The sequence below is a fragment of the Pantherophis guttatus genome, chromosome 1 (genome assembly GCF_059756535.1).
Source record: "Pantherophis guttatus breed Tessera chromosome 1, ASM5975653v1, whole genome shotgun sequence".
NCBI classification, from domain to species: Eukaryota; Metazoa; Chordata; class Lepidosauria; order Squamata; family Colubridae; genus Pantherophis; species Pantherophis guttatus.
In genome coordinates, this window is record NC_142063.1 from 19,884,940 (window position 1) to 19,912,911 (window position 27,972).

The window sequence follows — 27,972 nt, forward strand, 5'->3', positions numbered from 1 at the left end:
TTGTTCCATTCATAAGTCTTTAATGCCAGATACATTAACTTTACATATGAAGCTATACGCTTTTTTTTTTTTGTACCATACCCCACACATCCTATGGCCCCTTATGTGACGCACTGCATACATAAGAATGCCAGACATTCATACAAAACAGAAAACAGAAACACCCCATTCCAAAAAGAATTTTCAGATACTTCTGGCCAAAAAATAATACATAGAGAAATACAAATTGTGGAACTTGTATTTTTTTTAATCCTCTTGCGTGGATTTTTGTTTTTCTTACACATGACTAGTCAACATGCATCAGTATAATCAACTCTTGCAACCCATATGAGAACTGAGACAACACACACACACACACAAAATACTTATTTGGAGGCAGCTAAACCCACCACAAACTCCCCATTTGCAGCATCTGCTCCAGATGGAAAGCAAGAGTTGGGAGATTCAAATCATTCTCTTCTCTAGGAACATGATTTCAAGATGGCACGTTGTGAATGGAAGTAAACAAGAGGGACCCTCCTTCAGATGCTGGCAGTCCATGGGCATTTTTTTTTCGGAAAAAAAAAAAACTGCTGGGTTTGTCATGTTAGATACTACACAGAGGCAAAGCCGGTTGTTCAAACACCAAAACAAAAGGGGTGCCACCGTATAGAGCAGGTGGGCATCAAAAAGGTGGCAGGGACTCGGATGGAACCGAAAGAATCTTTCCAAGATTCGCATTCTTAGCCACCCAGGAGAACGCTCTGCCTTCTGTGTGGAAACAGGAGAGCTCTATTCAGTACTTCCTTTCAAGAATACTCCAGTTGGTTATGTGATATTTGTACATAGCACTTCTTGCATAGTCTAAGAAGCAGAACATTTTGCCTCAACTCCAGTATTTCCCCCAGTCTGGTGCTATGTGACTACAATCAGTGTAATCCTAAACCCTCTTGGTCAAAAGGGCTCAAGGATGATAGCAACTGGAGTTCCCACATCAACAGAACACAAAGCTGGAGGAAGACCAGAACATACACACGATGCATGAAGGGCCACAGGTTGATTCCTACATGCTCACAAAGAGAACTGGACTTCTGCAAATATTCTATTAAGTGCAAAGACACCTCAAACAAGCAACAGTTTGTACAGCTGGGGTAGTTCTTCACAAAGAGGAGTAAGGGCTGCTAAAATACAAAATACACTGATTTTAAAAGCAACACGTAGAACTCAAGTGCTGTAGTCTTCATATCTCAGACCTTCATGGCATTTCTGACTGGGCTTCAAATAAACAACATCATTCTGTCCTACTCAACCAAATTTAAAAATTAAAATTAAAAATTCACTTTGGACTGAATTACAGGACTTCATATAACCAAAATCGTTCCATTTATTTACTTCTTCCTAACACTAAACATAAATCCATCAAACCTATGGCTCCTTCAGGGTGAATCATGACTTATTAGATATAAACTCTTGATTCCCTCCTTGCATTCTCAATTTGGTCTCTTATTTTTCATTCTGGACGAGCCATAAGTTATCCGATTTTTAATATTGGGAGACAAAGAAGGGAGTGCATCGGTCTAACATTCAATCCTAAGAGCCGAAATTACAAATTGTCTTTTTTAAGTACAGGATGAACTCAACTTGTATGTTTTTCTCCTTTTGAAAAGTAACGTTTTTTCCCCCCCAACACACCAAAACAGAAGCTGCCGAGCCTCAGCTTTCAAATCTCTGGAATCTCTTTACATTTGCTCCCAAGTCAAGCTTAAAAGCCAACACTTCTGTTCTCTCGGCTCTCGCCGGGCAACTTGTGCTTATTTGCTCATTGGAAACTCTTCAAAATCAACTCTTCATTCTGAGCCTATGAAATGTTCAACATAAAAACATTGCTGTGCTTTTTGGGGACAAGTCGCTTTATTTTGGTGTACCTAAGGAAGGGATGAGTAATTTTTTTTTTCAGCCAACGACTGTTCTTTCTTCTAAAAGAGATGTTTGGTCCAGGGACTGTGGGGTTATGGCTGGTGAAATGCCATCGCTAAGAAGGTGAACTCAACACGTTTAGCCCCTTTTTTCTGTCCGGGAAAGGGGAGGAGGAGTTGAGGCATTGGATGGCTCTTATAAGCCTTGTTTTCCCATCAGCAGAAGGGGAAAAGCAGCCCTTTAGGACACGGGTCTCCAACCTTGGCAACTTTACGACTTGTGGACGTCAACTCCCATGCGCTGGCTGAGGAATTCTGGGAGTTGAAGTCCACATGTTGTAAAGTTGCCAAGGTTGGAGACCCCAGCTTTAGAAAACAAGATGGCAAAATTTCCCCCACCTCCATTTTGTTCCTTAAGTATATTCAACGATTGTTCCTCCAACTGTTTAAAAAAAAAAAAAAGCACAAATAATGGGCTAAAAATTTGGCTTTGCCCACTGCAGAGGTGTTCTGAGGGCAATAAAAAAGGATGCAGGGGGCCGTATGTGGCCTGCAAAAATACTGCCTTCCCTAAGTTGAATACACCCAAAGAATAACACTCATCCCTGCTGTCTGAGCAGCCAGTTTGGCCTCCTGTTTTTCAGGCCCTATCCCAGCCGTGCTGAGACTGACAACTTGTTTGCGCTCAGCACAACTAGAGGACAGAAGGATTAAGGCTTAAATAAAAGTACTCTTCTCTTCCCCTTTTCAGTACCGCTCCCACAAACCAAGCCACCATGCACTCAGGGGTCCATCCAAATGCCACTGAATGGACATCGCCAAACTCTGTACGCCTTGGAAAATAAATTCTGCAAACTTGTCTTTCCTCTTTTGCCACTTACCACATTGGCGAGACTTCCATCAGAGCTGTCTTACTTTCTACAGATACACAAAATTTGTTTTCTTTTATTCATCTTCATGGCCAGGACCTAAAATGACCCCTGCTCCTTTTCCTTTTTTTTTTAAATTCATCCAACAGGCAGGCACACTTGGGCACTTGCTCTCTTTTTCTCTCACTCACATACACTACACACAGACACACACTTCAAGATCCTCCTCTCTCTGAAGCCCTTCTCCCACTTGTCCCCTGTCCTGGAGGACAAGAAAATATTTCTTCTTCTTTTTTTTGCCAGCTTCCCTTCCCTTCCCACCCATCCCTCCCCCCTAAATAATGCTCAATAGCATTCATACTCAGGTATTTAATAAGTATCTCTGAGTCCCCTCTAAACAGATTGACACCTTGCCCCCCGGTTCCCACCCACCCCCTCTCCCCAAATCCAGGCTTCTGGCTCCATGCACGCCGGTTAGTGGTCTTGACCCCAAAATATAGTCCGTGGGTTGATTTTACCGTATCCTGGTGAAGAGGTTAAGAACTGAAACAGACTCCTAGGATTGAAGAGAAAGAGAAGGAACCATTAGCATTGCATTACTTAGAAGTGTTTTAACAGAAGATCTCCAAATGGGATGTAATATCACCTAGAAATGTAAACATATTCTAACACTGAGAAAAGCAGTAAAATAAAATGAAATAAAGAATATGGGATATCACAACCATCCTGCAGTCATTAGTCATTTGTGACCTTCCTTACCAGCTTCCCACAAGCAAAGTCAAAGCGGAAGCTGGCAGGAAGTCGCAGTCACGTGAGGTCCTTGCTTAATGACTTGCACAGTTCCCCCTTAATTATGGCAACCAGAACTGTTGAAACTGCTACCGTTCAGCAGCACACTTCATGCGGTTTTTCAACTTACGACCACCTCGCTTAATGACAAGTCTCTAGTCCCAATTAGCAACATCAAGCAAGGGCTACCTGTATTCCCATCAGCTGATTCATGCAGGCACAAAGAGCTGTAACACAACAACAATCTCTCTTCTAATCCAGAACAATCCAGCACTGAATTTCTAACATTGGTGTCTGGAAGTCTCCAAGAAGCCAGACAGCAAACGATGGGAAAATCAGCCCTTGTCTACTACCAGTCCCAAATTTTAGTATCCAGAGGTATCCTGAATTTGAACCTGAAGCCTCTACCTAGCCATCAGGACTAATAGTAATAGTATCCTCTTTCTCAGGGTATCTGACTGTGCCATTAGATCTGAAAGGATGGGCATGCTCCAGGTCCCTTCCCTAAATGTTGCCATAGAGTGGGAGATAGGCAGCATGCCTTCTCAGTGGTGGTCCCCTGCCCTTTGGAATATCCTTCCAGGGCTCTATTCCCATAGCCTTCTGAATGGCCTTGAAGGGCTGGCTTTTCCCACAAGCATTGGGTCAGTCCTAGAAGAGATCAACCCTGACTGCTCTTTAGAAGTCCAAATCCTGAAGATGAAACTCAAATACTTTGGCCACCAAATGAGAAGGACGGACTCACTGGAGAAGAGCCGAATGCTGGGAAAGATTGAGGGCAAAAGAAGAAGGGGAGGACAGAGAATGAGGTGGCTGGATGGAGTCACTGAAGCAGTCGGCGTGAGCTTAAATGGACTCCAGAAGATGGTAGAGGACAGGAAGGCCTGGAGGAACATTGTCCACGGGGTTGCGATGGGTCAGACACGACTTCGCAACTAACAACAACAACAAAGGCTTGAGCCTAATAAAGTTCTTTATGGATGTGTGGGAATGTTTCAGGGCACTGGTAATTTCTGTGTAGGATTTTATGTTTTTTTTTAAAAAAATCATTGTTTTTACTGTCACTTGTGAGCCACCCGAGGTTATGCTGCATAAGATGGGCAGTTACATAACCTTTAAAACAAATGAACAAGTTACTGACTGCTCAGCTCTGCCTTTCATGTCTTAACTCCACAGAGGCTGCCAGTTAAAATCAAAACAGAAAAATAGCTGTACTGGGTCATAGGGGACATCTCACTCTATGGTTCCCACCTGCCCTTGAGAACTAGCTATACGCCTATGAGAAGTCTCTAGCACCCTTCTGACAGAGGCATCAGACATTAAGGAGGAAATTCTCCAGTACAATCCACTCACTGTTCTTCTTGGAAGAGAAGCATGATTTCTTCACAGTCTACTTTTCAAAATGTGTGAGTTCTTCTAAGACAGCCTTCAATTATGTGCAGAATACAACAGTGAGGATGAGTCACTTATTCGAACTTCTGAACTGACACTACATTGGAATGGAATTCATAAATCCCCAGAGATACATATCTAGCCACTTACATGGCAGAAGATAGAAGATTTTTTAAAGACAGACAGCAACTCAGTTTGAGGCTGAAGGCTCAGGTTGAGGCTTTGTCTTCATTCATTAAGATGGCACATTGCTTGTAAGCCTCATCTCATTATCTACCACTGGAACTCAGCATTAGCTTCCAAGATGATTGCTCAAGTACATGAAAAAGATTTTACCTTGGTAGAGCGAGTTTTGCTGAAAACATTCCAAAACCTCAGTGTCTCATCCCCGGCTCCTGTCACAATGGCTTCTCCATCTGGTGACATTGCCTATAAAAAGAGAGTTGAGGAAAATGATTGTTACTGTTTATTCCATTTATATGGCAACCCATCTCATTTATGTGACTTCAGGCAGCTCACAACAATAATTCAATAAAAACAGGTTAAAAACAATAGATGCACATATAAAAAGTATCCATAATCAATTAAAAAAAACCCCAGAAAATCATGATCAGCAGCAGAATTCATCCTACATCAGTTCAATGCTGTCACTGTAAGAGCTCAGCACCATTACTGACCCATAGGCATGGTGGCAGTGCCATGTTTTCAGGGCCTTCCTAAAAGGCAGAAAGATGAGGGCCAATCTAAGTCAGAGGGGATGATCTTCCATGGGGTGGCTGCCATGGAAATAAAGGCTCTCTTTCTGGGTCTCACCAGATGAAATTCTTTTGCAGACGGGACCCGTAACATGCCTCTCATGATGGAATGGGTAGATGTAACTGGAGAGAGGTGTTCAAATAACCTGGTCCTATGCTATATAGGACTTTGTATGTCACAACAAGCACTCTGAACTGAACTCAGAAGCACATGGGGAACCAGTGCAGCTGAACCAATGGAGCAGAGTATAATGATGTGCTGATTGAGGTGCACCTAATTGCACATGCTGCTACGTTCTGTACCAGTTTCTGGATGTTCTTCAAGGGCAGCCCCATGTAGAGCACATGATAGTAATCCAGTCGAGAGATGACCAGGGCATGAGTAACTGTGAGCAGAGCCTCCTGGTCCAGGAATGGGCACAACTGGCAAATAACAAGGAGTTGGCCACAGCTATCACCTGCTCTTCAAGCAGGACCATGAGTCCAGGAGAAGCCTCAGATTGCACAGTAGGTCTGTTTGGAGCAGGGTCAACCCCATCCAGACCCAAAGGTCGTAGGTTCTTGGAACCAGCGGACCCCAAAATCCAGTGCCGTTCAGTCTTGCTAGTGGAGCCAAAGCCTATTGTTCCCATTCAGACTTATTGTTCCAGATTTCAGAGAACAGAAAAGGACTCCAACAACATCACTTAATTTGCCAAGGGTGGAGAGATATCTGGGTATCTCCACTGGGAATCATAAACACAGTGATGATATCTCCAGTAGATGACCTCATGCAGCAGTTTTGTGTAGATATTAAATGAGAGTGGGGAGAATATCAAATCCTTCAGAACTTCACAAAGCAGGGACTGAGGAGGTGGGGGGGATCACATGCTCCTTATCAACATAGACTGGAACTGATCCCAGAGAAAGGAGAAGAACCAACACAAGACAGTGTGGTCCTCCAGGGGTACCAGCACAAGACACTGTCAACATCAACTTCTGGAACCAGAGCAGAAGATATCATGGTTGATGATACTGAAGGCAATCAAAAGGTCAGGAAGAGCAAGGATGTCTGCACTACCCCCATACTCACCAAGTAAAGGACTCTGTAGGAATGCCCAGTTAGCTTTGCAACCTGAGTCAAGGACGGGTATTTCCAAACTAGGATCTGGTTCTGTGAGTATCCATGGGTGCTCACCTACAGAAAGAACACAATCTTCAGGTCTTAGCTACAAACAAAAAACAAGCACAAAGGCCGAGGAAGGGATCCCAATTATAATCGGACTTTTGAGGGTGTTGATGGTAGCCTCTAAATAGGTTTTCCATAGAAATCCTTTTCAGTTAAGGTGGTTAAGAAGTATGAATTGACTCGTTGTTCTTCGGTTGCCAAGTCATGCTCGACTCTCTGTGACCATATGGACCCCCCGTCCTTCACTGTCTCCCCAAACCCATGTTCAACATGCCAATGACCCTATCTAACTATCTCCATTCTATGCTATCTCCTCCTCCTTTTGCCTTCAATTGTTTCAGGCCAAGGAATTATTTGGTCTGTTTCATGATGGGAAAGAGATCAAGAGATAGAAAACATTCCTCATAAGCTGCTGAAGGAAAAGTTTATACAAGTGGGAACTTTGAAGACCCAAAATAAAAGCAAAAAACGATGTTTTCATTCAGTTCCTTTTTTAGTTCAGATTCCCTCTAACTATGTCACTTCTCCCATAAACTGAGGCATTATTCACAATAGCCCTGCAAGGTAGCTTGGAATGAGAGGACAGTGTTCAAATTATTAAGGGACATAGCAGAACATAGGCAGGCTTTTATTAAAATACGTACACTCTGCCCTAAGCCCACTAACAGCAGCTAAGGGCCCCTGACTGCTTTTGAAGAGAGGAACAGCCCTACTCTAGCAGAATGATTGCTATTCTAGCATCCAGTATCTTCTGCACTGGTGACAGCTAAAGAAAAACATGGAATACGTTATTTGGCCAAGTGTGATTAGACACACAAGGAATTTGTCTTCAATGTAGAAGCTCTTAGTGTATGTGCAAAGCAACAGAATCATCATCATCACCCCAATAAAAGGGGGTAGTAAAGAAGATAATAATAAGGATATAGTGATACTACATTCATACTACATGGTTAAATATTCATACCGTGTTTCCCCCCCAATTTTTGCTCCAAAAGACACATTAGGGCTTATTTTCTGGTTAGATCAAGAGGGTCAAACTGGCGGCCTACGGGCTAGATGGGTCACGCGCAGGCCACACCCACCCCAGCTCCACAAAAAAACATCGTGATACTTCATGTGACGCCAATGTGACATGGCAAGTTTGACACCCATGGGCTATATCTTATTTTCAGAGAAATACGGTACGAAGTACGGTACTAAATGGGTATATGTTGTTTTAATATGGCTGTACACCGCCCTGAGTCCTTCAGGAGAAGGGCGGTATAAAAATTTAGTAAATAAATAAATAAATAAATAAATAAATAAATAAATAAATAAATAAATAAATAAATAAATTCGTCCATCTTGCTGACAATCTTAACTGGGGCTTATTTTTGGGGTAGGGCTTATATTATGAGCATCCTGAAAAATCATGCTAGGTCTTATTTTCAAGTTGGATCTTATTTTTGGGGAAACACAGTAGACATAAAGCCCACCTGAAGGGAATTATTTCTCAAAGCTTCCAAGTTCAACATGATGTTCCCTGTGTCACATTGAATTCTGTTAAAATAAAACCAGTAGCCAAACTGGGAATCCTTCTCCTATGCCTCAACCAAGGAAGGGATGCCACTTTGCCATTCCCATACCATCCCGTGGTCCTTACCAGTTCGTTGGCATGCTTGGACCAAGCCAGGTTGCACACTTGTGACCCTGTGTCAATGCACTGCAAAGGCTGTCCAGTTAAGGTATTCCAGAAACGTATACAGCGGTCAGCAGTCCCACCTCCTGAAGCGAGGAGCCCATGCTGATGAGGGGACCAAGCAATAGCTTTGACTGCCGCGAGGTGCTCTGTATACTGCTGGACGGGGCTGAGGCTGGAATGGTTCCAGACAAGGAGCTGGAAAGGAAGGAAAGAAGTTCATGAGTATCGTGCTTTCAGAGCACAGGGACTCTGCTAACACTTGAGGCAGAGGCTCAAAGGAGTTACCACTTGTATTCTTGCCTCCAAGACTATGTTTTGCACAATGGGAGGGAGGAGGAATAGCAACTGGAAAAAAGAACTTTCTTTCATTGCCCAGTTTTGATTATAGCAGTCCACTGAGTTCTAGACTGTATTTTTAAATGGAAAAATCAATACCATCAATAATCAAACAGATTTAACTGGTTTGTGGATTGAACTGTTCTACTCGCTATTAGAATACAGTGACATATTTGGAATTAGGCCTCAGGCTTAAGAGAAATTTGCTATTTCTATAGACTTTGTTTTGAATTTGAACATTTCTATTCTTGCCTTTCCACGTTTTTTACATTTTCCATAGCTGTTTATTTTTATTTTTTAAAAATTAAACCATGTACAGGTAGTCCTCGTCTTATGATTGTAATTGAGCCTGGAATTATGGGCGTGACAGTCGTTAATTGCCTCTTGATTGTGTCACCTCTTCACTCTGCCTGATTTTACAAGCTTTTTTACAGCAGTCGTTAAGAAAACCCATTTTCACCAATGGGAGGTTTTTGTCAGAAGCTGGCAAAAATAAGCTGAAAATCATGGACATGTGATCATGGGGCACTACAAACAGTTGTAAGTATGAGCCGCTTGCAAAGCACCCAAAATGCCATCATGTAAGTGGTGTGTGTCCATCAGAACCTTAAAAATGGGTTGTAAATGGCTCTGGGAAGGTCCCTCAGAACTTCAAACGGCAGCTAAGCTTAAGTGTATGTTATATTGCATCCCTCAAAAGGGTCATCAAAGCAATATCCAATAATAAAGATAAACTAGAAATAAACATTAAAAACTGCACATTATTTTCAGAAAGGAATGGGAAAAGATAAAATTAGAATCAATGCCAACCTATATAGAAAAGCACACCTTTATCAAGTTAAAATGGAACCAGATGGATCTTCCTACTAATGTACCAGCCAGTGAGAGGCTGAGGGCTAAAATGTCTCCCCAGTCTCAGTAAGAGAACAGATGAAATTTAAAATCTTATGTGGTGTTTTAGGGAATTGTGTTAGATCTGGAATAATGTCAGGTTTCCAAATGATGAAACCCATTCAAAAAGAAATAGGCAAAGTCTATCTTCCAAAACAAATTTCTTTTATTTACGTAGGCATCAAATTGGCAAAGTCTGTTGTAATTCCGGATCTGACACAAACCGGAATTACACCACATAATATTGTAAGTTAGAAACATCCCTCAAAAGTCACATTCTCCAATAAACACTCAATCCCCTTTTCCCGGTGTCTTCAAACTCCATCTTCCATTCTCACCAGGAGCAACCTCTGTTCCCACGGGAAAGAAAGTCACCTAGCCAAAACAATCCTCACTATCTATTCACTCCTTCCCCCCACCTTAAGAATGTGGAGAGCCCAAAAACCCACCTTACATAGTAAAGAGAAAGAAAAGAAATAAATGAGTATAATAGAGAGCTAGATAAAATGGCTAGACATATGTCAAATTCGGGCTCGACAATCTCTTTGTCATCTCAGATACCGTATTATGAACATACTGTTCAGGCCTATTTAAATTCAAAATAAAAAACAGTTGACATATTCTGTGTCAAGGTCAACTTCTCTCGTGTGCTTCTAGCATTTTCTTAATTCAAGGTCCATCATCTGCTCTGTTACAGAGTATCACAGAACTGCAGCAATCACAGATTGTGTAACCTCGGCCACCCTGGATCAGCAGAGGTTAAGACCAAGCTGGTCACCTCACCTTGTTGTCATTCCCACCAGATGCTAGGAGCTGGTGATCTGTGGACCATTTCAGCCCACACACTTCCTGCCTATGGCCTTGAAGGCGCCGTTCGGACTGCAAGGGAGGCGTCCGGATGTCTCTCTGGAGGATCATCCGGTCCCGACTGCCAGAAGATAGCTGGTCTGCATTCCATGCCAGAGCACCTAGAACAGAGGAGTGTTGTGAAAACCACGAAAAACGGTGTAGTTGGGAAAAAATCCTTTATGAAAAGAAATTCTGTGTATCACTTCTAGAGCACTCCTGCCCCTGTTGGGGGAGCGCCTGTGAAATGTCATGCTCAGAGCCATTCTAATCACTGAAAAAACCAGCCAGTTGCCAGAGGAAAATAATGTCAGAAATGGTTGGAATTAATACTATTTTTAAGATAAGAACTACGTTTGGGTTTTCTAAAGCAATTCTCTTCCAGTGCAACATCCAGCATAGGATGCCAGATTTCATAATTTCATCTTTAATAATGAAAGAAAGCTAAAAAACAGAACTGCCCTGAAATGATGAAGGAATTACAGTCTTGAAAGAAAACTGAATATCCCTGTAGTTTAAAGCTAAGAAGTGATTAAATTTTGTATATGTCACCTCTTCTGAAGCATCTTCCAATAACTAGTGCTTTCTAGATAACTAGTTATCTAGAAAGCTATTGCTCACCTATTCCAATACTTGTTTTGATTAGCAACAGCAACTCTACAGGTCTCAGGAAGGTTTTTTTCCCCCAATTGCTGCATGAGGAGCCCTTTTCCATTTAGTTACTAGGTGTGTTTCTAGCCACTGGATTAGATACAACATTAGGTAATTGCTCATAGAGAATAAAACCAGATCGCTATGCAGTACGATATATTATTTCTCTTTTGTAAAAAGGAATTATGGCTAACCAAAATAACACAAAATTATAAACAATCTTCTGCATGCTCAACATCCAGATTAAAAATTATCTAAGTCCTTGAAATTTTAACATTTCTCCTAAAAAGTAAAGAGCATCTACCCTGTTTATCAAATTAAAAAGCATCTTAACAATAAAAACAGCCACAGTCAAAGCATGAGTCTCTCCACAGAAAGCAGCTAAATATAAAGGACTTTCAAATCCTAACCTCTTTGGAACAAAACCATTTTCATTTAGCATTTGAAAATTAAGGGAGAACACATGGCAAATACATCCAAAAACTTGCAGCAACCAGCGATGTCCCTTGTCAGTTACAATATTCTAGCTTTTCAACAGAAAATGAAGTAGGGTTATCAAAGAGGATCTCAGCACATGGATAGGTTCACAGACAGGTAGAAGATGGTTTGTGAAGCATTCAAGTCACTGGTGGGTTGCCCCCCGTTCGGACCGGTTCGCAAGGAACCAGTAGTAAAACCGGTGGGAGACCCCACCCACCACCCCGGATGTCGCCATCAGCGATCTGCACATGCGCAGTAGCAAGGCGCGTGTGAGAGCGAAGCGAGTGCGTGCGCACGATCCTGTTGCGAACCGGTAGTAAAGGTAAGTAGAACCCACCCCTGATTCAAGTCCCAGATAATTTAACCTAGGATTATGGAAGAATGGGGCTATATCATCCACTGGAATGTTCTCACATTAACCAAGAGTTGTCTACAATGCTAAGTATAACGCGAATTCATTACTGAGCAAGGAAAAATTAACATTCAAGAAGGGATGGGATGTCCCTATAGGCAACATCAGTCAGCTTTCCTTACCCACTCTGGCCGTGTGACCTTCCAACATTGAGAGTTTCTTCCCTGCTGCAGCATCCCAGATCTGTACAAAACCTTTGTGGGTCCCAACTGCCACCAAATTGCCCTAAGCAGGAAAAAAAAAGACATCAAACATACGGCTGCAGGAACTATCACTCTCCAGGGAAAACCCTGCTCCAAATACGGTCCCAGTTTTAGAGCAATGTTGAAGAATGTATTCTTTCTCTCTCTCGTTAGCAACTGAACACCTAAACATCTGCTGTTATTTATTTCGCAGGCATATGTATGCAGATTCACTCGCACAACATTTCTGCAGGACGCTGAATTGCACTTTTTATGGTAAAGGGGCTTTGTTTGGTTTTGCAAAATAAAGTTGTGTAGGATAACATGTGGTTGTGCAAACATGTAATATGTATAAGTAGATGAAAGTCATGATTTTGTATCAGTATAGGCAATTACTGGATCACCTGATCTGGAATTGCCCAGTATGCTCTATGGTAGGGGCATCTCTGCAAAATTTCTCCATCAATTAACATCCTTTAACAGGCTATTTCAGAGATATAATCAAGAATCTTCTGTTTACAAAGCACTGCTGAGCTACGGCTGGTGGCAACATAGTATAAAGGTTTAAACAGTAGCGCACCTGTCTTGGTTTTTAGCCCTTTAGCCCTTTTATACAGTTTCAGTTTAAGGAATTTTAATTCTAAAGCTTTCACTGCATTATCCATTTTTCTGGTCTCCTCCTCTTTATTTTATCCCACCTTTTTTATATATAACTAACTCAAGTTGGTGAACACATTTAATACTTGTGCCTCCTCCTATTTTTCTTACAACAACCCTTTGAGGTGGATTGACTGAGAGAAAGTGACTGACCCAAAGTCACCCGGCCAGCTTTCAGGCCCAATGGAGGCCTAGAACCCACACTCTGATTTCTAGGCCAGCACCTTAGCCACTATAGCAAACTGGCTCTCAATCTTTGTCTCAGACCTGCAGTGACCACATACTGACCCGTTCTGACCATCCTACAGAGGTAACAGAATCGCCTTCCACAGATAGATCACACAGCCGCGTCACCTTGAGGGGGAAAAAGTCAAGAATCAGAAATCTCTGTAAAGGCAATGGGGGAAAAAGGGAATTCATAAACTTGGGTTTCAGAAACCTCTCTCGTACTTTTGGCTTCAGAAATCCAAGCAGTAGGAAAATCCTGTCCTCAACAAAAATTTCAAGCCAGGGATTTTCAAACTCGCAGCATCTGAAAGATACTGTTTTTCAAATTTAAATGTGGTGCATGTTCAGAGCAGGCTACCAGAGCAGAAAACCACAAACTTAGTCAAAAGAGACACTTCTTCAAGGGGCGCCAAAGGTGCTTTTTCAGGAGGAAACTAGATAAAAAAGCACCTTTGGGACAACCATGACCTGGATGACTGAGAATCTCTACAGACTTTTAGCTATACAATTTGGATTGAACACCCTTTGAATGGTGTGGGAGTAAGAATGGATTTCCAGAGAAAAAAAATTGCAGACTACAAGAACCAGGAGCACTACTCAGGTGACCTTGAGGACACAGATAAACCTCTAAGTGCTTCAACAACCCACTAAAAGGATGCAGATTACCAGCTGTCTGCAAGGAATATAAATCCTTCCATTCCTCACCATCCTGTCAGAGCTGAAGAAGCTTCTTGGATGAGAAGCAAAACGTCTTCAAAAGAAAAAAACAAGAAAGTCCACTTGTCTCCTGAAAAAGCACCTTTGGGACAACCATGACCTGGATGACTGAAAATCTCTACAGACTTCTTCAAGGGGCAAATAATATTCTGACTCTCTATTGGGGGAGATGTCCAAGGGCAGGATGTAAACTCTTGTCCCAAACAACAGGCTTTACCTGGCTAGTGCAAGCACTCCAAAGGTAGACACACGTCCCAAGACCAACACTAAGGACGTTGAGGGATGACCAATCAACTAGGTTCAAGTAGAAGTCATCCTGAAGTTCTGGAGCATCCAAAACCTTGAATGGAATCTTGGATATCTTCCTTGTGGGTTTTCGAGGTGATCGAAGTAATTTTTGACTATTGGAAGGAGGAAGAAAAAAAAAAGTTGCGGAAAGTACCAAAGAGAAGGAATAGCCATTCTCCCCAGATTCACCCTAGTTTGGTGACCTACCTCCTACAAATACACACAAAAAATAAAATATTTTTAAAATGTCAAAAGAATCTGGCTGTTCTATTATTTCATGAAGTCATTTCAGGAATTCCAGACCATTTAAAGGACAACCTCTCTCCTATTACATCCACCCAGCCTACCAGGATGGGAAGGCAGGGCACGTTGCAAATCCCGTCTGCTAGGGATGTATATTTGGTGGAACCATGAAAAGGGAGTGGTGGTGGGACCTGGAACGTCATTCCCCCCCAAGGTATGATTAACCCTCCACTGTGTTGCTTTCCTGAAAGGCCCTGAAGACGTGGTTTTGTCAGTGTGCCTGGGGACCATGAATGGAGAATGGTTGATTTGATTATGTTGCTGCTATCATGGGGAGAAGGTATGGGTTTTTATGTTGTAGACTTTTTAATGCCTGGGGTCACCTGTATGGGAGCTGGACAGCCATATAAATAACCATCAGCAGCTATTAGAGTTACATTCTTCTGGCAGAACTGGAAACAGCATGCAAGTTGGGTGATGGCATTGCCCTTCTTCACCTATTTAAGGCTTTTCACATTTTGAGAAATGAGTGCTAGACAAATTAACTTTTGTTTAATCCAGCACTGCTCTTCTTGTGTTCTGAAAAATATATTTCTTTATATTCTTTCTCTATATTATAAACAGCTAGGGATCAAGCAGGGGCTGGTTATTCAAGTGCTGGGGATGCTTTCACTGAGAGTTGTGTTTTGAGCAATGGCAGAGACCGAATGTTCTAAATTCCACACCACATTTCCTCCTTGTTTATTCACACACTGACATTGTTACATGGCTGGCTGGCTGGGGAATTCTGGGAGTTAAAGTCCACACATTTTTATGTTGATATGGTTGAGAAACACTGCTGTAGAGGGTTGCCCTGTAAAATTCCTAGAAATAATATATTCATTGATTAATGGTCCAGGAAGCAACATTAAAAAGAAGAGAAGGCTAGATCAGATTAAGCTATTCTATCAAATGCACCACACACAGTTTATGTGATTCAGATGCCTATAGAATTGAATCGAATCAAATCAAATAGAACAGAACAGAACAAGAGTTGGAAGGGACCTTGGAGGTCTTCTAGTCCAAGCCCCTGCTCAGGCAGGAAACCCTATACCATTTCAGTGTCATTTCAAGACATATGGAAACTCCTACCCACCCCAAATCCAACACAATTCAAGAGAATTTCCCCTTCCCGTTTCTAAAATCAGTGCAAGAGAAAAGCTGAACCATGAGGAAAGGGGATTTGCAGCTTATTTTAAGGGAGCTTTATCCTAACACCCTCCCCCCCCCACTGTATTCCACCCATAATAGCAATAAGACATAATACCGCTTCATAGTGCTTTACAGCCCTCTCTAAGTGGTTTTACAGAGTCAGCCTACTGCCCCCAACAATCTGGGTCCTCATTTTACCAACCTCAGAAGGATGGAAGGCTGAGTCAACCTTGAGCTGCTCAAAATCGAACTCCTGGAGTAAGCAGTGAGTTAGCCTGCAGTACTTCATTCTGACCACTGCGCCACTATGGCTCTTAATAATAGAAACCACAACGAATTTCAATGCAACTTCTAGTTCCCAAATCACAAGGTGGCATTAGTTCCAGGATTATTATTGTGCATGGATAACCACCATCCCATTTCAAATGGTAGCCAACCTTTTGTTGCTGACAGGGGAGAGGGAGTATGGAGAAACCTCGTTGCCATCATCAGGACTGGAACGTTTTGTGGTGAGGGAATACTACATTTAACAAGGAAAAAACAATTACCCCCAAATTAGCAAACTTGAGTTTTCTGCCAAAGAACAAGCACTTGATTTCACAATCCATTCAGACTTCACATATTGCACTAAGCTATATTTGTTTAATTTTGGCTTAACATGCTCTCTGAACCCCAGTCATTGTGACTATTCAACAAGAACCTAGCTTAGTGCAATGTATGTATAAAGTCAGCCTTTCCTTCCTATCTGCCAAATGCTTACAAACAGCCTGTTTAGTTTTCTTTGTCTACAGCTTTCCTTCAACAGCCAACAAGATAAGAAACAGAGAGTGTCTCAAGAGTCTGCTCCAACCACATCCTTTTCAGCTGTAATTAAAAAAAATAAACCTGAAATAGACTCCCCAGAATGGCTTATCTTTGCTTGCTTTCAGACAAGCAACATATTAGAAAGACAATAAATAACTTCACATTATTTTATGATGTAATTCTTTTCAATTTGTTTCAATATTTTTTACCATTATCCCAATGCTTCTTTTGTTGTACTTTAAAATTCTTTTTTAATTTTAGTGGGAGGCGACTCAGCAACTTTAACAAGGGCCAGATATTAGAATATGCAAAGAATTCAAAATAACTACTTTATAAACATGTTGGGGAATGTATCACGACTCTGTTCAAGGACAGCTGTTTTGCTCTGGCTGTTGCTTCGTGAGGTATCCTTTTCAAATGTTTTGCATACTTAAGACACGATATCTGAATATGCATTTCTAAAAATGTGGGAGAATATTACTGCACTATTGGTATTCCAATAACCATCAGATTAATTTGAGAACAGGAAGCTGAATTAGATTCCACTTTCGCCTGATACACAAAACTTTGGTTTTTTAATGAATTTGCATTTAAATTAATAGCTGTACCATGCCACCATGTGATCTAACAATTGTAAGTTCTTTGTTTTTAAATAGTTAATGAAATACAACAGATCAAGGGTTTTTTACCCACAATGTCTTAACTGGGACTTCCAAATCCAGAAACAGTCTAAATTTCAGCTATTAAATTGACCACTTTAGAAAACAGGATGCTCAGCTAAATAGATTCACACCCTGAGTTTAAATGAATACTGATTCCTAAATGAATAATTTAATTCCTAACTCCTAAATGAATAATACTACCTCCTTTTTATTGTAGGTCACCACCTGACTATTTTACAAAAAGGCAATATCATTTTCAGAGAAGAATACCGTGAAAAGGCTCTTCTTCTCAGGCGTGGAGGGCTGCAGCCTCCTGTCCTCAGTCTGTGGATCTTGGACTTTCTCAATCCCGGCTCCAAGGAGTTCATTTTTTAGCAAGGCGGAGTAGGCAAGGCCATCTGCACAAACAAAAACCTTGTCAAACTGATTGGCCATTTCTTAAAAAATAGGTTAACTGGAAGCATGTAGCAACTTACAAGAAAAAAATACAAAAAATATTTTTTCAAAACATTTTTTTGAAAAATAAGAGACATGTTACCAAAGATATTAATTAGCAATCAGAAAGTTGGAGACTGAATTTCAAAGTCAGCCAAATTGTCTTATTGGTAATGTACTAAAATTAACAAATAGCTATTATTATATTTAATTAACTAACAGAAAAAAGGACATAGAATTTTAAAAAAATATTATTTCCAAAAGATATTAGTAACCAGGTGGTTGGAGATTACATTTCAAAATTAGTTAAATCTGCTTATTACAAAGCACTAATATACTTAATTACAAACATGAAAGATGAGTATAAGTAATGCTGAGATCTTACTAATATTAGTTAAGGATCCCTTATTCTTCCTTAAAACTTACATTCATTTTGGCAAAAGCTTACGAGACTGCTAAATATCTTCCACATGGCTATTATGTACTGTTCTCCCCCAATGTCTATGGGGACTCTCAGTCATCCAGGTCAAGATGGCAAAGACAAACAGCAAACCAGGGTACTGCAGTCTAGCACAAACCAGCCTACCCCAATCTCTTCAGAGGGCCTAAGGCATGCAAGCAATAGGCAAGATTTGGTCTCTACCTTTGCCATTGTCTGAAGTGGCATCTTTTGCTTTTCTATTTTGACTTGGAGACTTTTCATTTTCCTAAAAATGCAGATAAAACAATTAGCATGCACCCATTTTGAGAATTTCCAAACGTCATAGTGGATCTTTTTTTTTTTTTGCTTTCAAAAGGCAATATAATTGTTGTAAAGCTTTCTAAGCAGCCTCACTGCAGAAGATTCTGAGTCACATATCAGAGGCTCTATTTTGACTGCTTGCCAAATTTGGCACTATTTATACTCCCTTATTTCCCTAAATTTAAAAACTGTTCCAGAATCTTATCTTCTCCTCTTCAGTGCTTAAGACATTTTAGAGGAATATGGAGTTCAAGGAACATTATCTATTACAGCTGATCTTTTCACTCAGAAATTCTGATATTTTTTAAAATGCTAAAGGTTTTCAAAATACCTCTTCAATAAACATTGCTATCCATTCACTCAGCTTGGGAGTTTTACAATTTGCTTTGCAGCTCCACTTCAGCAGCCCCCTCTCTGCTTTCAAAGATTAAATAGACTGCATCAGGGAGGAGACTATTCAGTTATTTTAAAAGCTGTGATCAACTGGCCCCCATCCCTTTTTCATTCAAACCAGTTTTTTTTTTAAATTTAGTCTTTCCATACCTATCAAACAATCTTTGCATCTATTGTTTTCCATTGATTTTAGAGTTTGTCTTGCTGGTATATATTTATAACCAATTATTAAGAAAAAAAATCTTACTTGTGTAAACTGGATATTTTTAAATAACTAAACCCATCTTCAAGCAGTCGCTTGAAGTTCCTCAGCATTTTTAAGACCGAAAAGTCTTGCATCACAACTTCTGACACTCAGAACATCTGGACAAACTCCTGCTTCACACATAAAAAAATCCCCAAATTTGACCAAAACCTCCAACTCCAGGTAAGTAGCTCAGATTATCAGATTTCTTTCTAAATACTTGGAGAGGATTGCTAGCCTAACTATACATGGTAGGCTGGATGACCTGATTCCTGACAATCTTGGTCATGATAGTCCTAAGACATATGGTACCCTCCATATGGTTTAAGATCACAATTTCCATCACTGAACATGTTATTTTCTTTTGGATACCATCAAATGTTTAAGGGAAACCATGACTGTAAAATATATATTTAAAACAAAACAAAACAAAACACACAAATGGAATGACCAACAGGAAGAAAGAAAACATCATGTCAAGTATTTGGGAACATCCGGTCACCCACAACCAGTCAACCAACTAAATGGCCTTTCTGCAAAGCTCACATTTATTCTATGAAAGCTGATGCTCCAATTTGCTCCAGCTCGGGAAGGAATGAATCGGTCACCATGTTTACTAGGGGAGGAAACGGGTGAATTAGAAGGTGTCAAGGTCCTCCTCATATCTGTTACCTGGAATTTTGAAAGAACGAGAATGGGAGGGAAGGAAAGGTCAGGAAAGCAGCCATTGGAAATCCACAACAAAGACCAGTGACAAAACAGAATACAACTGCATTAAAAATGAAATTCAGCTATTACAGAAAAACAAGATTTCAGAATTTTTATGCAGGTTGTCCTTGACTTACAACAGTTCATTTAGTGATCGTTCAAAGTTATGATGACACTGAAAAAAGTGATTTATGACCGTTTTCTACATTTACGAATGTTGCAGCATCTCCATGATCAGGTGATCAAAATTTGGATGCCTGGCAGTTGATTCATATTTATGACAGTTGAAGTATCCCGGGGTCATGTGATCACCTTTTGCGAACTTCTTACAAGCAAAGTCAATGGGAAAACCAGATTCACTAACATCTGTGGCAAGAAAAGTCGTAAAATGGGGCAAAATTCACCCAACACTTATCTTATTTAATAGAAATTTTGGGCTCAATTGTGGTCATACGTCAAGGACTACCTGTATATTATATGAGCTTGGCACCTTTGTATAGCTTACCTCATTTTGCACTGTTATGTTTATATTTTTTTAACATTTGATTCCAAACTAAGTTAATTTAGGACCACTACCAACACAAAGTCTTTCTGGGCAAAGAAATAACCTTACATATACCTAATTAGAAGTAAAGACCATCGATCAATAAACAAACAAACAAACCCAAGAGGGAATTATATTTCAGCAAGTACAACTGAGCAACATTTGAGTAATATATTATAATCTGAACATCATTAGAAGAGATAAAACAGTAACTCTCCAACATGTCAAACCAAAAGTCTAAATATGATTTCTAGACATACTGATTGTGTCCATTAATTAACCTGTGTTTATCAACATTTTTTACTGTATGAATATTGCTGATATATATATTTTAGTTGTGTATCATTCAGTGCCTACCAATCACTATTTAATATAATACTACTTTTTCCATTAGAAACCATTTAACATTTCTAGCATTCTAACATTATAAGAGTGAAATAAGGGTACCTCATTTGTAGCATTTGCTAGGCTAATGCAATCTACCCACAGAATTGCAGGAAAGGACAACAAAATCTTCACATTTAAAAGCTATTTCAATGGCACAAAAACCTTATTTTTATCTGTTTGGGCTGTTTTGCTTTTTTAAATTTTCAGAGCCAAAATCTATTAATGAATAAGTACAGTCAGTGTATTAAGCAGGGGAGTACAGAATGTTCTGTCTTTAAATAATCACCCATTCCAATTTAGGAAGGCCCACTCTGAATACTCCAGATAGGATTTAACCTGTCACTTCCAGAACTGTCATTCTGAGAGTTTTGTAAATCATGGCTGAATCCTTTCTGGACATTTAGAACCACTTACAGAGTATTCTGAATGGCTTGGAACAGTTTATTTGGGACAGGGCATTCGGTGCAGAGTTTAATGCAAGTTTACTTATGACCACACTAACAATACATAATCTTGCAAAATTGTCTTGTTATATTTAGCATGTATCTATATTTTTATATTTTCATCATATTGCAGAAAGATAAAAAATGAGCACTAAATTTCAATTGCCTGTTATCAGTCAATTTTTTAAAACAAAATAATAATAATAATAATAATAATAATAATAATAATACTGAATTACTGAAAAAAACCACTAAAAATATATGAATTGGAATGCTTCCCCATTCATTTCATTTTCACTCTTCTGTTGCGAATATCAATGGGCAATTACAATATTCGGCTACTAACATTACATATAAATATGCATTATATAATTTTAATGAGATCTTTTATATTTCTCCAAAGCAATAGGAACGTTCTGAATCTGACAAATTGAACATTTGAAAATTCACAAGTTTCTTCTAATATGAGTTCAAATTGCTTCTGTTGCCTCTTTCATCACTTTCCTTAGGCACCATACATAGTCTCTCAAAACAGGGATGCAACCCTGAGAGATCCTGAAGTTTCCTAACTCTTAAGAAGTTGTGACCAACTTACTACTTTACAGTTAGGGTTAAATTAAAATTGAAAGGTCGTTTCAATTTTAATTAAGTTTAAATTAAATGCATTTTTCTACCATTCCCTTTTTGAAGTACCTTCCTCTCTAAGATACACTTTATGATTACAAATACAACAATGCAAAACTAGGTAATCATTTGTAACTTAATCATGTAAACAACCCAGCATCTGTTTGCTCAATATCTCTTGCACAACATGAATCGTTTTTAGAGATGTATGCCACAATAGAAGGATTTTATTTTTTGTACCATATGCAGGAAAATTTTAAATGCTTAATAATATTTACAGAAGGCATCATGTTTTCATTCTGGATGTTGATCTGACGGAGAAGGCGCCTTTCATAGTCTTGATCCATGATGGACAGGTGCAGGACAGTGGAGGGAAAGAGCCAAGGTGTCTTATAATAGTCTCACACAATTTTTTTGTGCATGGAGACCAGGGAGTGACCAATAGGCTGCAAAGAAAAAGGCAGGACCATCAAACTCCAAGCAGTTGAAATGTTAAAACCATCAAATGTTATAATTGTGAGTTCTAATTCCTCTTTTAGTATTAGATGACACCTATTTTCACTTAATTACAATGGATTTACACACTGGGCAAATTGCTCATTTATAGATATGATCAAGCCCGGATCATCCTATGTAGAAATTAGAAATGTTTTCTCCAGCCTACAAGCAAAAAAGTTGTGTAGACAAAGTCTTATGTGTTAAAATCAGAATGATTGACATCATTCTTTTATTAACTGAGGGGATTGGCTGGGACTAAGAATTCATTGTTCACCATACAATTAAACTTATCAACTTGTAATTTAAACAATCATACATTTCTTCTGTGAGATCTCCATTCTCATGATCTATTGTAGACAGTAAACTCCTCAGTGCTCACCTGTTTACATGTGATAAAGCATTATGGGTAGTGACAGTACTACAGAAACACAAACAATTCAAAATTTCCTTACTGCTATTTAAATTTGAAAGCTGGTTCTTAAAAAACCTTGAAAACTAAAGTTTACAAAATTTTTACCAAATTCTGCAATGTTTCTCTACAAAGCAGTGGCAGATACACTCAAGATCCTTCAATGCCTGTGCATACCTATCAATGAAACCTTACATTACCCGAAGTCAGTTTTGACTCTGAGGAACGCATAACCAACATTTTGTTTGCAAAAACATTAATCCAATACTTATGGCATAAGAAAATGAAGCATAAATCTCATTTATGTGTAGAAATGTGAAAAGTCATATTCTCTTCTTTCCTTACCTAAAATACTAAACATTTGTGAAAGTCATAGAAAATACTCTTACTTTTTATTTTCCATTCAAAATATGTACTCCTTAAAATATATTTCTGCACCTCAGAGAGTTGCAATGCAAGGTCTTCCTTGCCCCTCTGAATGAGCTATGATCATTTGTACGCTGATAAACTTTTATGAAATTTTCATTTCAATCTGTCTCTCCTGTCTGGTTTATCTGACACACAGCTTGAAGTTATCTATTAGCTCCATCAAACAGCAAGTGGCTTCTGAGAAAATTTATTCAAGACTTTCTCTAAATTCCACAAATGTGCCAATTCTGGGCCTTTCTTAGGCATGAAAGCCACCTGGGTGACTTTGGGTCACTGTCTCTCAAACCAACCCACCACACAGATTTGTTATGGGGAAAATAGGACGCAGGAGTATCAAGTATGTTTGTCACCCTGAATTGACTAAAAAGTGGGATAAAAATATTATATACATAACAGTGTGAAATCATAGTTGCTAGTTCTTTAGTTGGTGTTGGCCTTCATACACAGTTCCTCCCAAAATAGAACCCAGGATGTAATGTATTATCAAAGTGTATGTGCAGTTCCAAAAAAAGTGCCCTTTTGTGATTGAAAGATGGAAATGATTGAAAGATGGAAATGTTGTCAATGCAGAGATTTTGTAAGTGCTGCCAACAAGCACTGTAATAATTATTATTCTATTACCTGACATTTTAGATTTTTATTAGATTAGATTTTATTAGATTAGATTTTAAATAGCCTTATTAAATACTTTGTTCCTTACATACAGTAGTTTTGTGTTCCCTTTAGGTGTTTGAGCAGTGTACAAACTACTGTATGTAAAGAACAAAGTATTTAATAAGGCTATTTCATTCATTCAGATCTCGGATGTCTTCTGCTTGTGTTCCCTTTATTTTTTTGAGCAGTATATTTTACATTACCACAGCAGTGAACTGACCCCCCGAAAAAAAAAATGCACGCTGGGCATCTTCTCTATAATTTTTCCTCATGAAAAAAGAAAAGGGGAAAAATGGGTATTTTTCTCCTACGGCTTCAAAAACTCCCAATAAATAAATAAATACATAAATAAATAAAAAATCACAACCCTAATTATCATCCAACAAGTGCACCCTTGCTTAAAGCCCTCAAGCTTCCTTTACAGCACCCTGATTCCCAACTTCTTCAGTGGACCCCAATGCCTCCCCATCCCCTTAGCCAGCTGATCGGGTTCAAACCCATTTCCGATGAAATTAAGACATTTCCACATCTTAACACAAAATGCTTTTTTTAAAAAAACAAATAAACAAAAAGCAATGCACAAGTGGGCAGTGTTTAAACAAATACAGGTAAATATAATTTCCTCTCCCAGGTTTCCTTTAGTCTAGTCTAGTCTAGTCTAGTCTAGTCTAGATATATATATCTAGACTAGTCTAGACTATAGTCTAGTCTAGACTAGACTTTGTCTAGACTAGACTATTATAGTCTAGTCTATAGGAATAGGAAGAAACAGCTGCGATCACACATTGCTCCTAGAAGCATGAAGCCGAAAACACCAGCCTGAAGATGATGAATGAGACTTCGTCGAAACGTCGCCAAGACACTTCCAATTTTACACGGGAGAAAATCCGAATAACCAAAGACATACACACATATACATATACATATACACATACACATACATACATACATACATACATACATATATATATATATATAATTGACTAGTCTCTGCTATACATAGGTTGGGGGGGAGGAGCTGCGCTTAGCCTCTATCAGTGGACTAAGGATGGAGATAACCAGCATTTGGGAATTCACCTCCAGCCTCCCATGAGGAACCCTCCGCGCTGCAAATCGCTTTTATTAGAGAACAAGAGAGGCTGCAGAAGAGGCCTGTAAGGTGGGGGGGGGGGAGTGTCCCCCGAGCTGCCTCCCTCTCCTCCATATTCACCCTCCGCCTTAAATGCCTGTCAGCCTGAACGCTCCCGTAACAAGACAGTCCTCCCACCGCATCCAAGCCCAGGCAGCCCCGTCCCAACATCACACGGGGGATGCAACAGAGCCTGTCTCCAGAAGCCCCGCGCCCACTTTCACCTGGGCGCAAAAAGAGAAAAGAAGTGGACCCTCAGGTAAGGAAAATATAAACCCTCCTCCCTCTCACCTGCCCTCAGCGAGAGCCATCCAATATGGCGCCGATCCGACTCTCTTGCCCTCCCCTTTTCCCCGCCCACTCTTCCCTCATCACAGGCGCGCAAGGCATCACGGGAAGAGAAGCCCTCTCTCTCCCCCCCCCCTAACCCTCCAATCCACCGCCTCCTTCTCGGCCTCGCTTGCTGATTCGTCCCGTTCGAATCAATACAACGCAGAGGGGAGCGTAGCCCTAGCAACGGTCCCGAGGCCTAGCTGAGACCCAGCGAGCATGCTTTGCGTGAGGTAACCGAAGCACAGAAGTACGGGAGGAAAGACGGGCGGGGGGAGTAGCAAATTGGATCACGGAACTGGCTTTTGCCCTTCTTCCTCCATATAGAAAGCCGAGGAATAACCAAAAAAAAAAAAAAAAATGGAGGGGAGAAAGGAGGGGGGTTTCTAACATTGGGATGGTTTTTAAAGGAAATGGGGAGGGACAAGAGGCTGTGAAAAAGTGTCCGATTACCGAACAGTTTGTTCATTTGTATGTTGCACTGAAAAAAATCATCAAATAAAAATAGAACGAAATTGGAGAGAATCTGATGTTGCAGTAAATATCAGGGCTTTAAATGTCCTTTTGTAAAACCTCTGGGTGTTTGCCTGTTTCTCAGTCTAATTTTACCGCAAAGACTGGGAGGAGAAAATTGAGAAGAGGAAATTGGGGGAGGATGACGGGGGTTTATAATAACACTTTTTGAGGTACAGGTGCGAAAAGATTTTTAATGTTGACCTTTCAGCCTCTGGATAGATGCAGGCTCAGCCATTGACAAGTTTATTAATAAGGCATGACCTGTATAATGGATGGGATTTACAAACGTGTAGTTCACTACAGAAAGGATAAGATTAAAAACAATAACTACTATAAAGCAGTGGTGAAATTCAAATTGTTTTACTACCGATTCTGTGGGCGTGGCATGGTGGGCGTGGCAGGGGAAGGATACTGCAAAATCCCCATTCCCTCCCCACTCCTGGGGGAAGGATATTGCAAAATCTCCATTCCCACCCCACTCTGGGGCCAGCCAGAGGTGGTATTTGCCGGTTCTCCAAACTACTCAAAATTTCTGCTACCGGTTCTCTGAACTGCTCAAAATTTCCGTTACCGGTTCTCCAGAACCTGTCAGAACCTGCTGGATTTCACCCCAGCTATAAAGAACATAACATCTATGGTAATACAGTATAATATTCTGCCATAAGGAAACAGGCTAACACTGGGTAGAACAGCCATGAAAGTCTTGAAAAGGATAATCAGCTTAAAATTCCAGGTAACAAAATGCTGGATGTGTGTATATCTATAAAAAATCAGAATTGTGCAAACTATAATTCCCTGTGACGCTTTATAGAAGGGAAAGTTGGACTTTAAAATGCCGGATATAAAAAATATTGATGCTTTTGATCATTAATGTTGCAGGAGACTCTGAATGTGTACAACCAAGAAACAATCTGATGGATCATTGAATAAATCAATCTAGAGATCTCATTTTCAGGCAGAAATGGCCAGGCTCAAATATTCTACTTTGGACAGATCCCACTCTCTGGAAAAGGCTGCAGAGAAAAGTGGAAAGAAAAGTGAAGAGGATGACCAGCAACATGGGGAATGGCTTAGTTACAATGGTGGTGGGAGCACTGTTGGGAGGCCTAAAAGAGTGGGTTAGGGACTGCCCATCATGAAGGAAATCTATTGATGTCACTAGGAGTTGAAAACGTTCTGTACTTGATTGTACAAAAGTAATCAATAAGGAGATAACAGTGAAGGGAAGAGTTGAGACAGAGTAAACAACAGAAGAATGTTTATTTGAATCGTGTATAAGTAGGCATATTTGCTTATTACATACTTCTTTTTAGTGTACTCTCTTGGTGTACATTGTACTATTTTGCAAGCTATTGCAACATTAATCTGGGAATAAATCCCACTGAACACTAAAATATTTATTTCTGAATAAATCCACTAGAAGGCACAGGCAAAACTATTCTTGTTGAAGTTGGTCGCATATTTTTCATCTTAGTTGTTTCAGTTTGAACTGGAAAGTGACCCACATAATGCCAGGAGACGAGAAGAGAAAGATGGGGAGGGGAGAGGGGGAGAGTAGAAATTGAGGTTATCTAGATAAATTATAAATTGGTTAGATTAATAATTGTTCTGGGATCAGTTAACTATTGTTAAAGTAAATGGCCTTGATATGCCCCTGAAATACTTCTGCTATGTGAGTTCTATACTAATGGTCTTCCAGGTGCAATTCAGGTAATTCGTCTTAATGAACTTAGGAGACATGCCTTTTCTATCATTATTCCTGTGCTTTGGAACAGAATGATTAATTCGGCACAAAAAACAACTGGTTGTCCCCTAACACCACTGGATGACATCGCCAGGTATCGCTGTTTCAGCAGAGTAAGGAAGATACTTAGGGATGATTCAAACCCTGGCCAGTGTCTCTTTTCACTTTTACCATCTGGTAGAACACAGAGATATAGCCAGCTGGACAAACAGGTTTAAAAATAGCTTCTACCCATGGGCTGTCAGACTCCTAAACACAATATAGCACCACAAACAGATTAATATGATGAATTTCACTGGTGCCAGTGTAGTGTGTAATATGTATATACCATGATATAAGATCATACACCAGAGTAACATAGATGTTGCACAGAATACGACGTACATATGGAAACATATGATTAGTTTTTTCCCTAACTACTTATATAAGGATTATTCTTTATATTATTCATGCTGTCTTGTATTCTTGTATGGACTGCACCAGTAGAGGCTAAACCAATTTTGTTGTATACATGATGTACAATGACAATAAAGGCTTTGAACTTGAACTTGAATCCCCCCTCACCCAGGTTCATAACTGTTTCAGCAGGCACTGGGCTATGACACT

At 40.0% G+C, this 27,972-nt stretch overlaps 1 protein-coding gene and 1 long non-coding RNA gene across 2 annotated transcripts; one reads left to right on the plus strand and one right to left on the minus strand.

The window, feature by feature from the left end:
- On the minus strand, positions 1 to 25,159 carry FZR1 (fizzy and cell division cycle 20 related 1). The gene is made up of 14 exons (XM_034437673.3): positions 25,068 to 25,159; positions 21,936 to 22,103; positions 19,498 to 19,623; positions 18,216 to 18,279; positions 17,408 to 17,535; positions 16,109 to 16,191; positions 14,167 to 14,350; positions 13,293 to 13,358; positions 12,288 to 12,390; positions 10,560 to 10,744; positions 8,511 to 8,744; positions 6,773 to 6,877; positions 5,282 to 5,374; positions 1 to 3,320 (listed from the first exon to the last, which is right to left on the minus strand). The coding sequence occupies exons 2-14, from the start codon at positions 22,002 to 22,004 to the stop codon at positions 3,279 to 3,281; spliced, it is 1,482 nt and encodes a 493-aa protein (XP_034293564.1). The 5' UTR covers positions 22,005 to 22,103; positions 25,068 to 25,159; the 3' UTR covers positions 1 to 3,278.
- LOC117677474 (uncharacterized) lies at positions 24,852 to 27,919 on the plus strand. Its single transcript, XR_004594794.3, has 3 exons — positions 24,852 to 25,035; positions 25,154 to 25,339; positions 26,502 to 27,919. It is a non-coding gene; the product is annotated as an uncharacterized LOC117677474 (long non-coding RNA).
- Positions 27,920 to 27,972: the final 53 nt, after the last annotated feature.

Excerpts from the sequence above, each read along its gene's own strand:
- FZR1 (XM_034437673.3), bottom strand. The coding sequence starts at position 22,004 with ATGGATCAAGACTATGAAAGGCGCCTTCTCCGTCAGATCAACATCCAG. Across the intron at positions 19,624-21,935 it reads ATGAAAACATGATGCCTTCT|GTAACAGATATGAGGAGGAC; the intron begins GTAAATATTATT and ends TCAAAATTCCAG. Across the intron at positions 13,359-14,166 it reads GGAGTGCTTGCACTAGCCAG|GTGACGCGGCTGTGTGATCT; the intron begins GTAAAGCCTGTT and ends TTCCCCCTCAAG.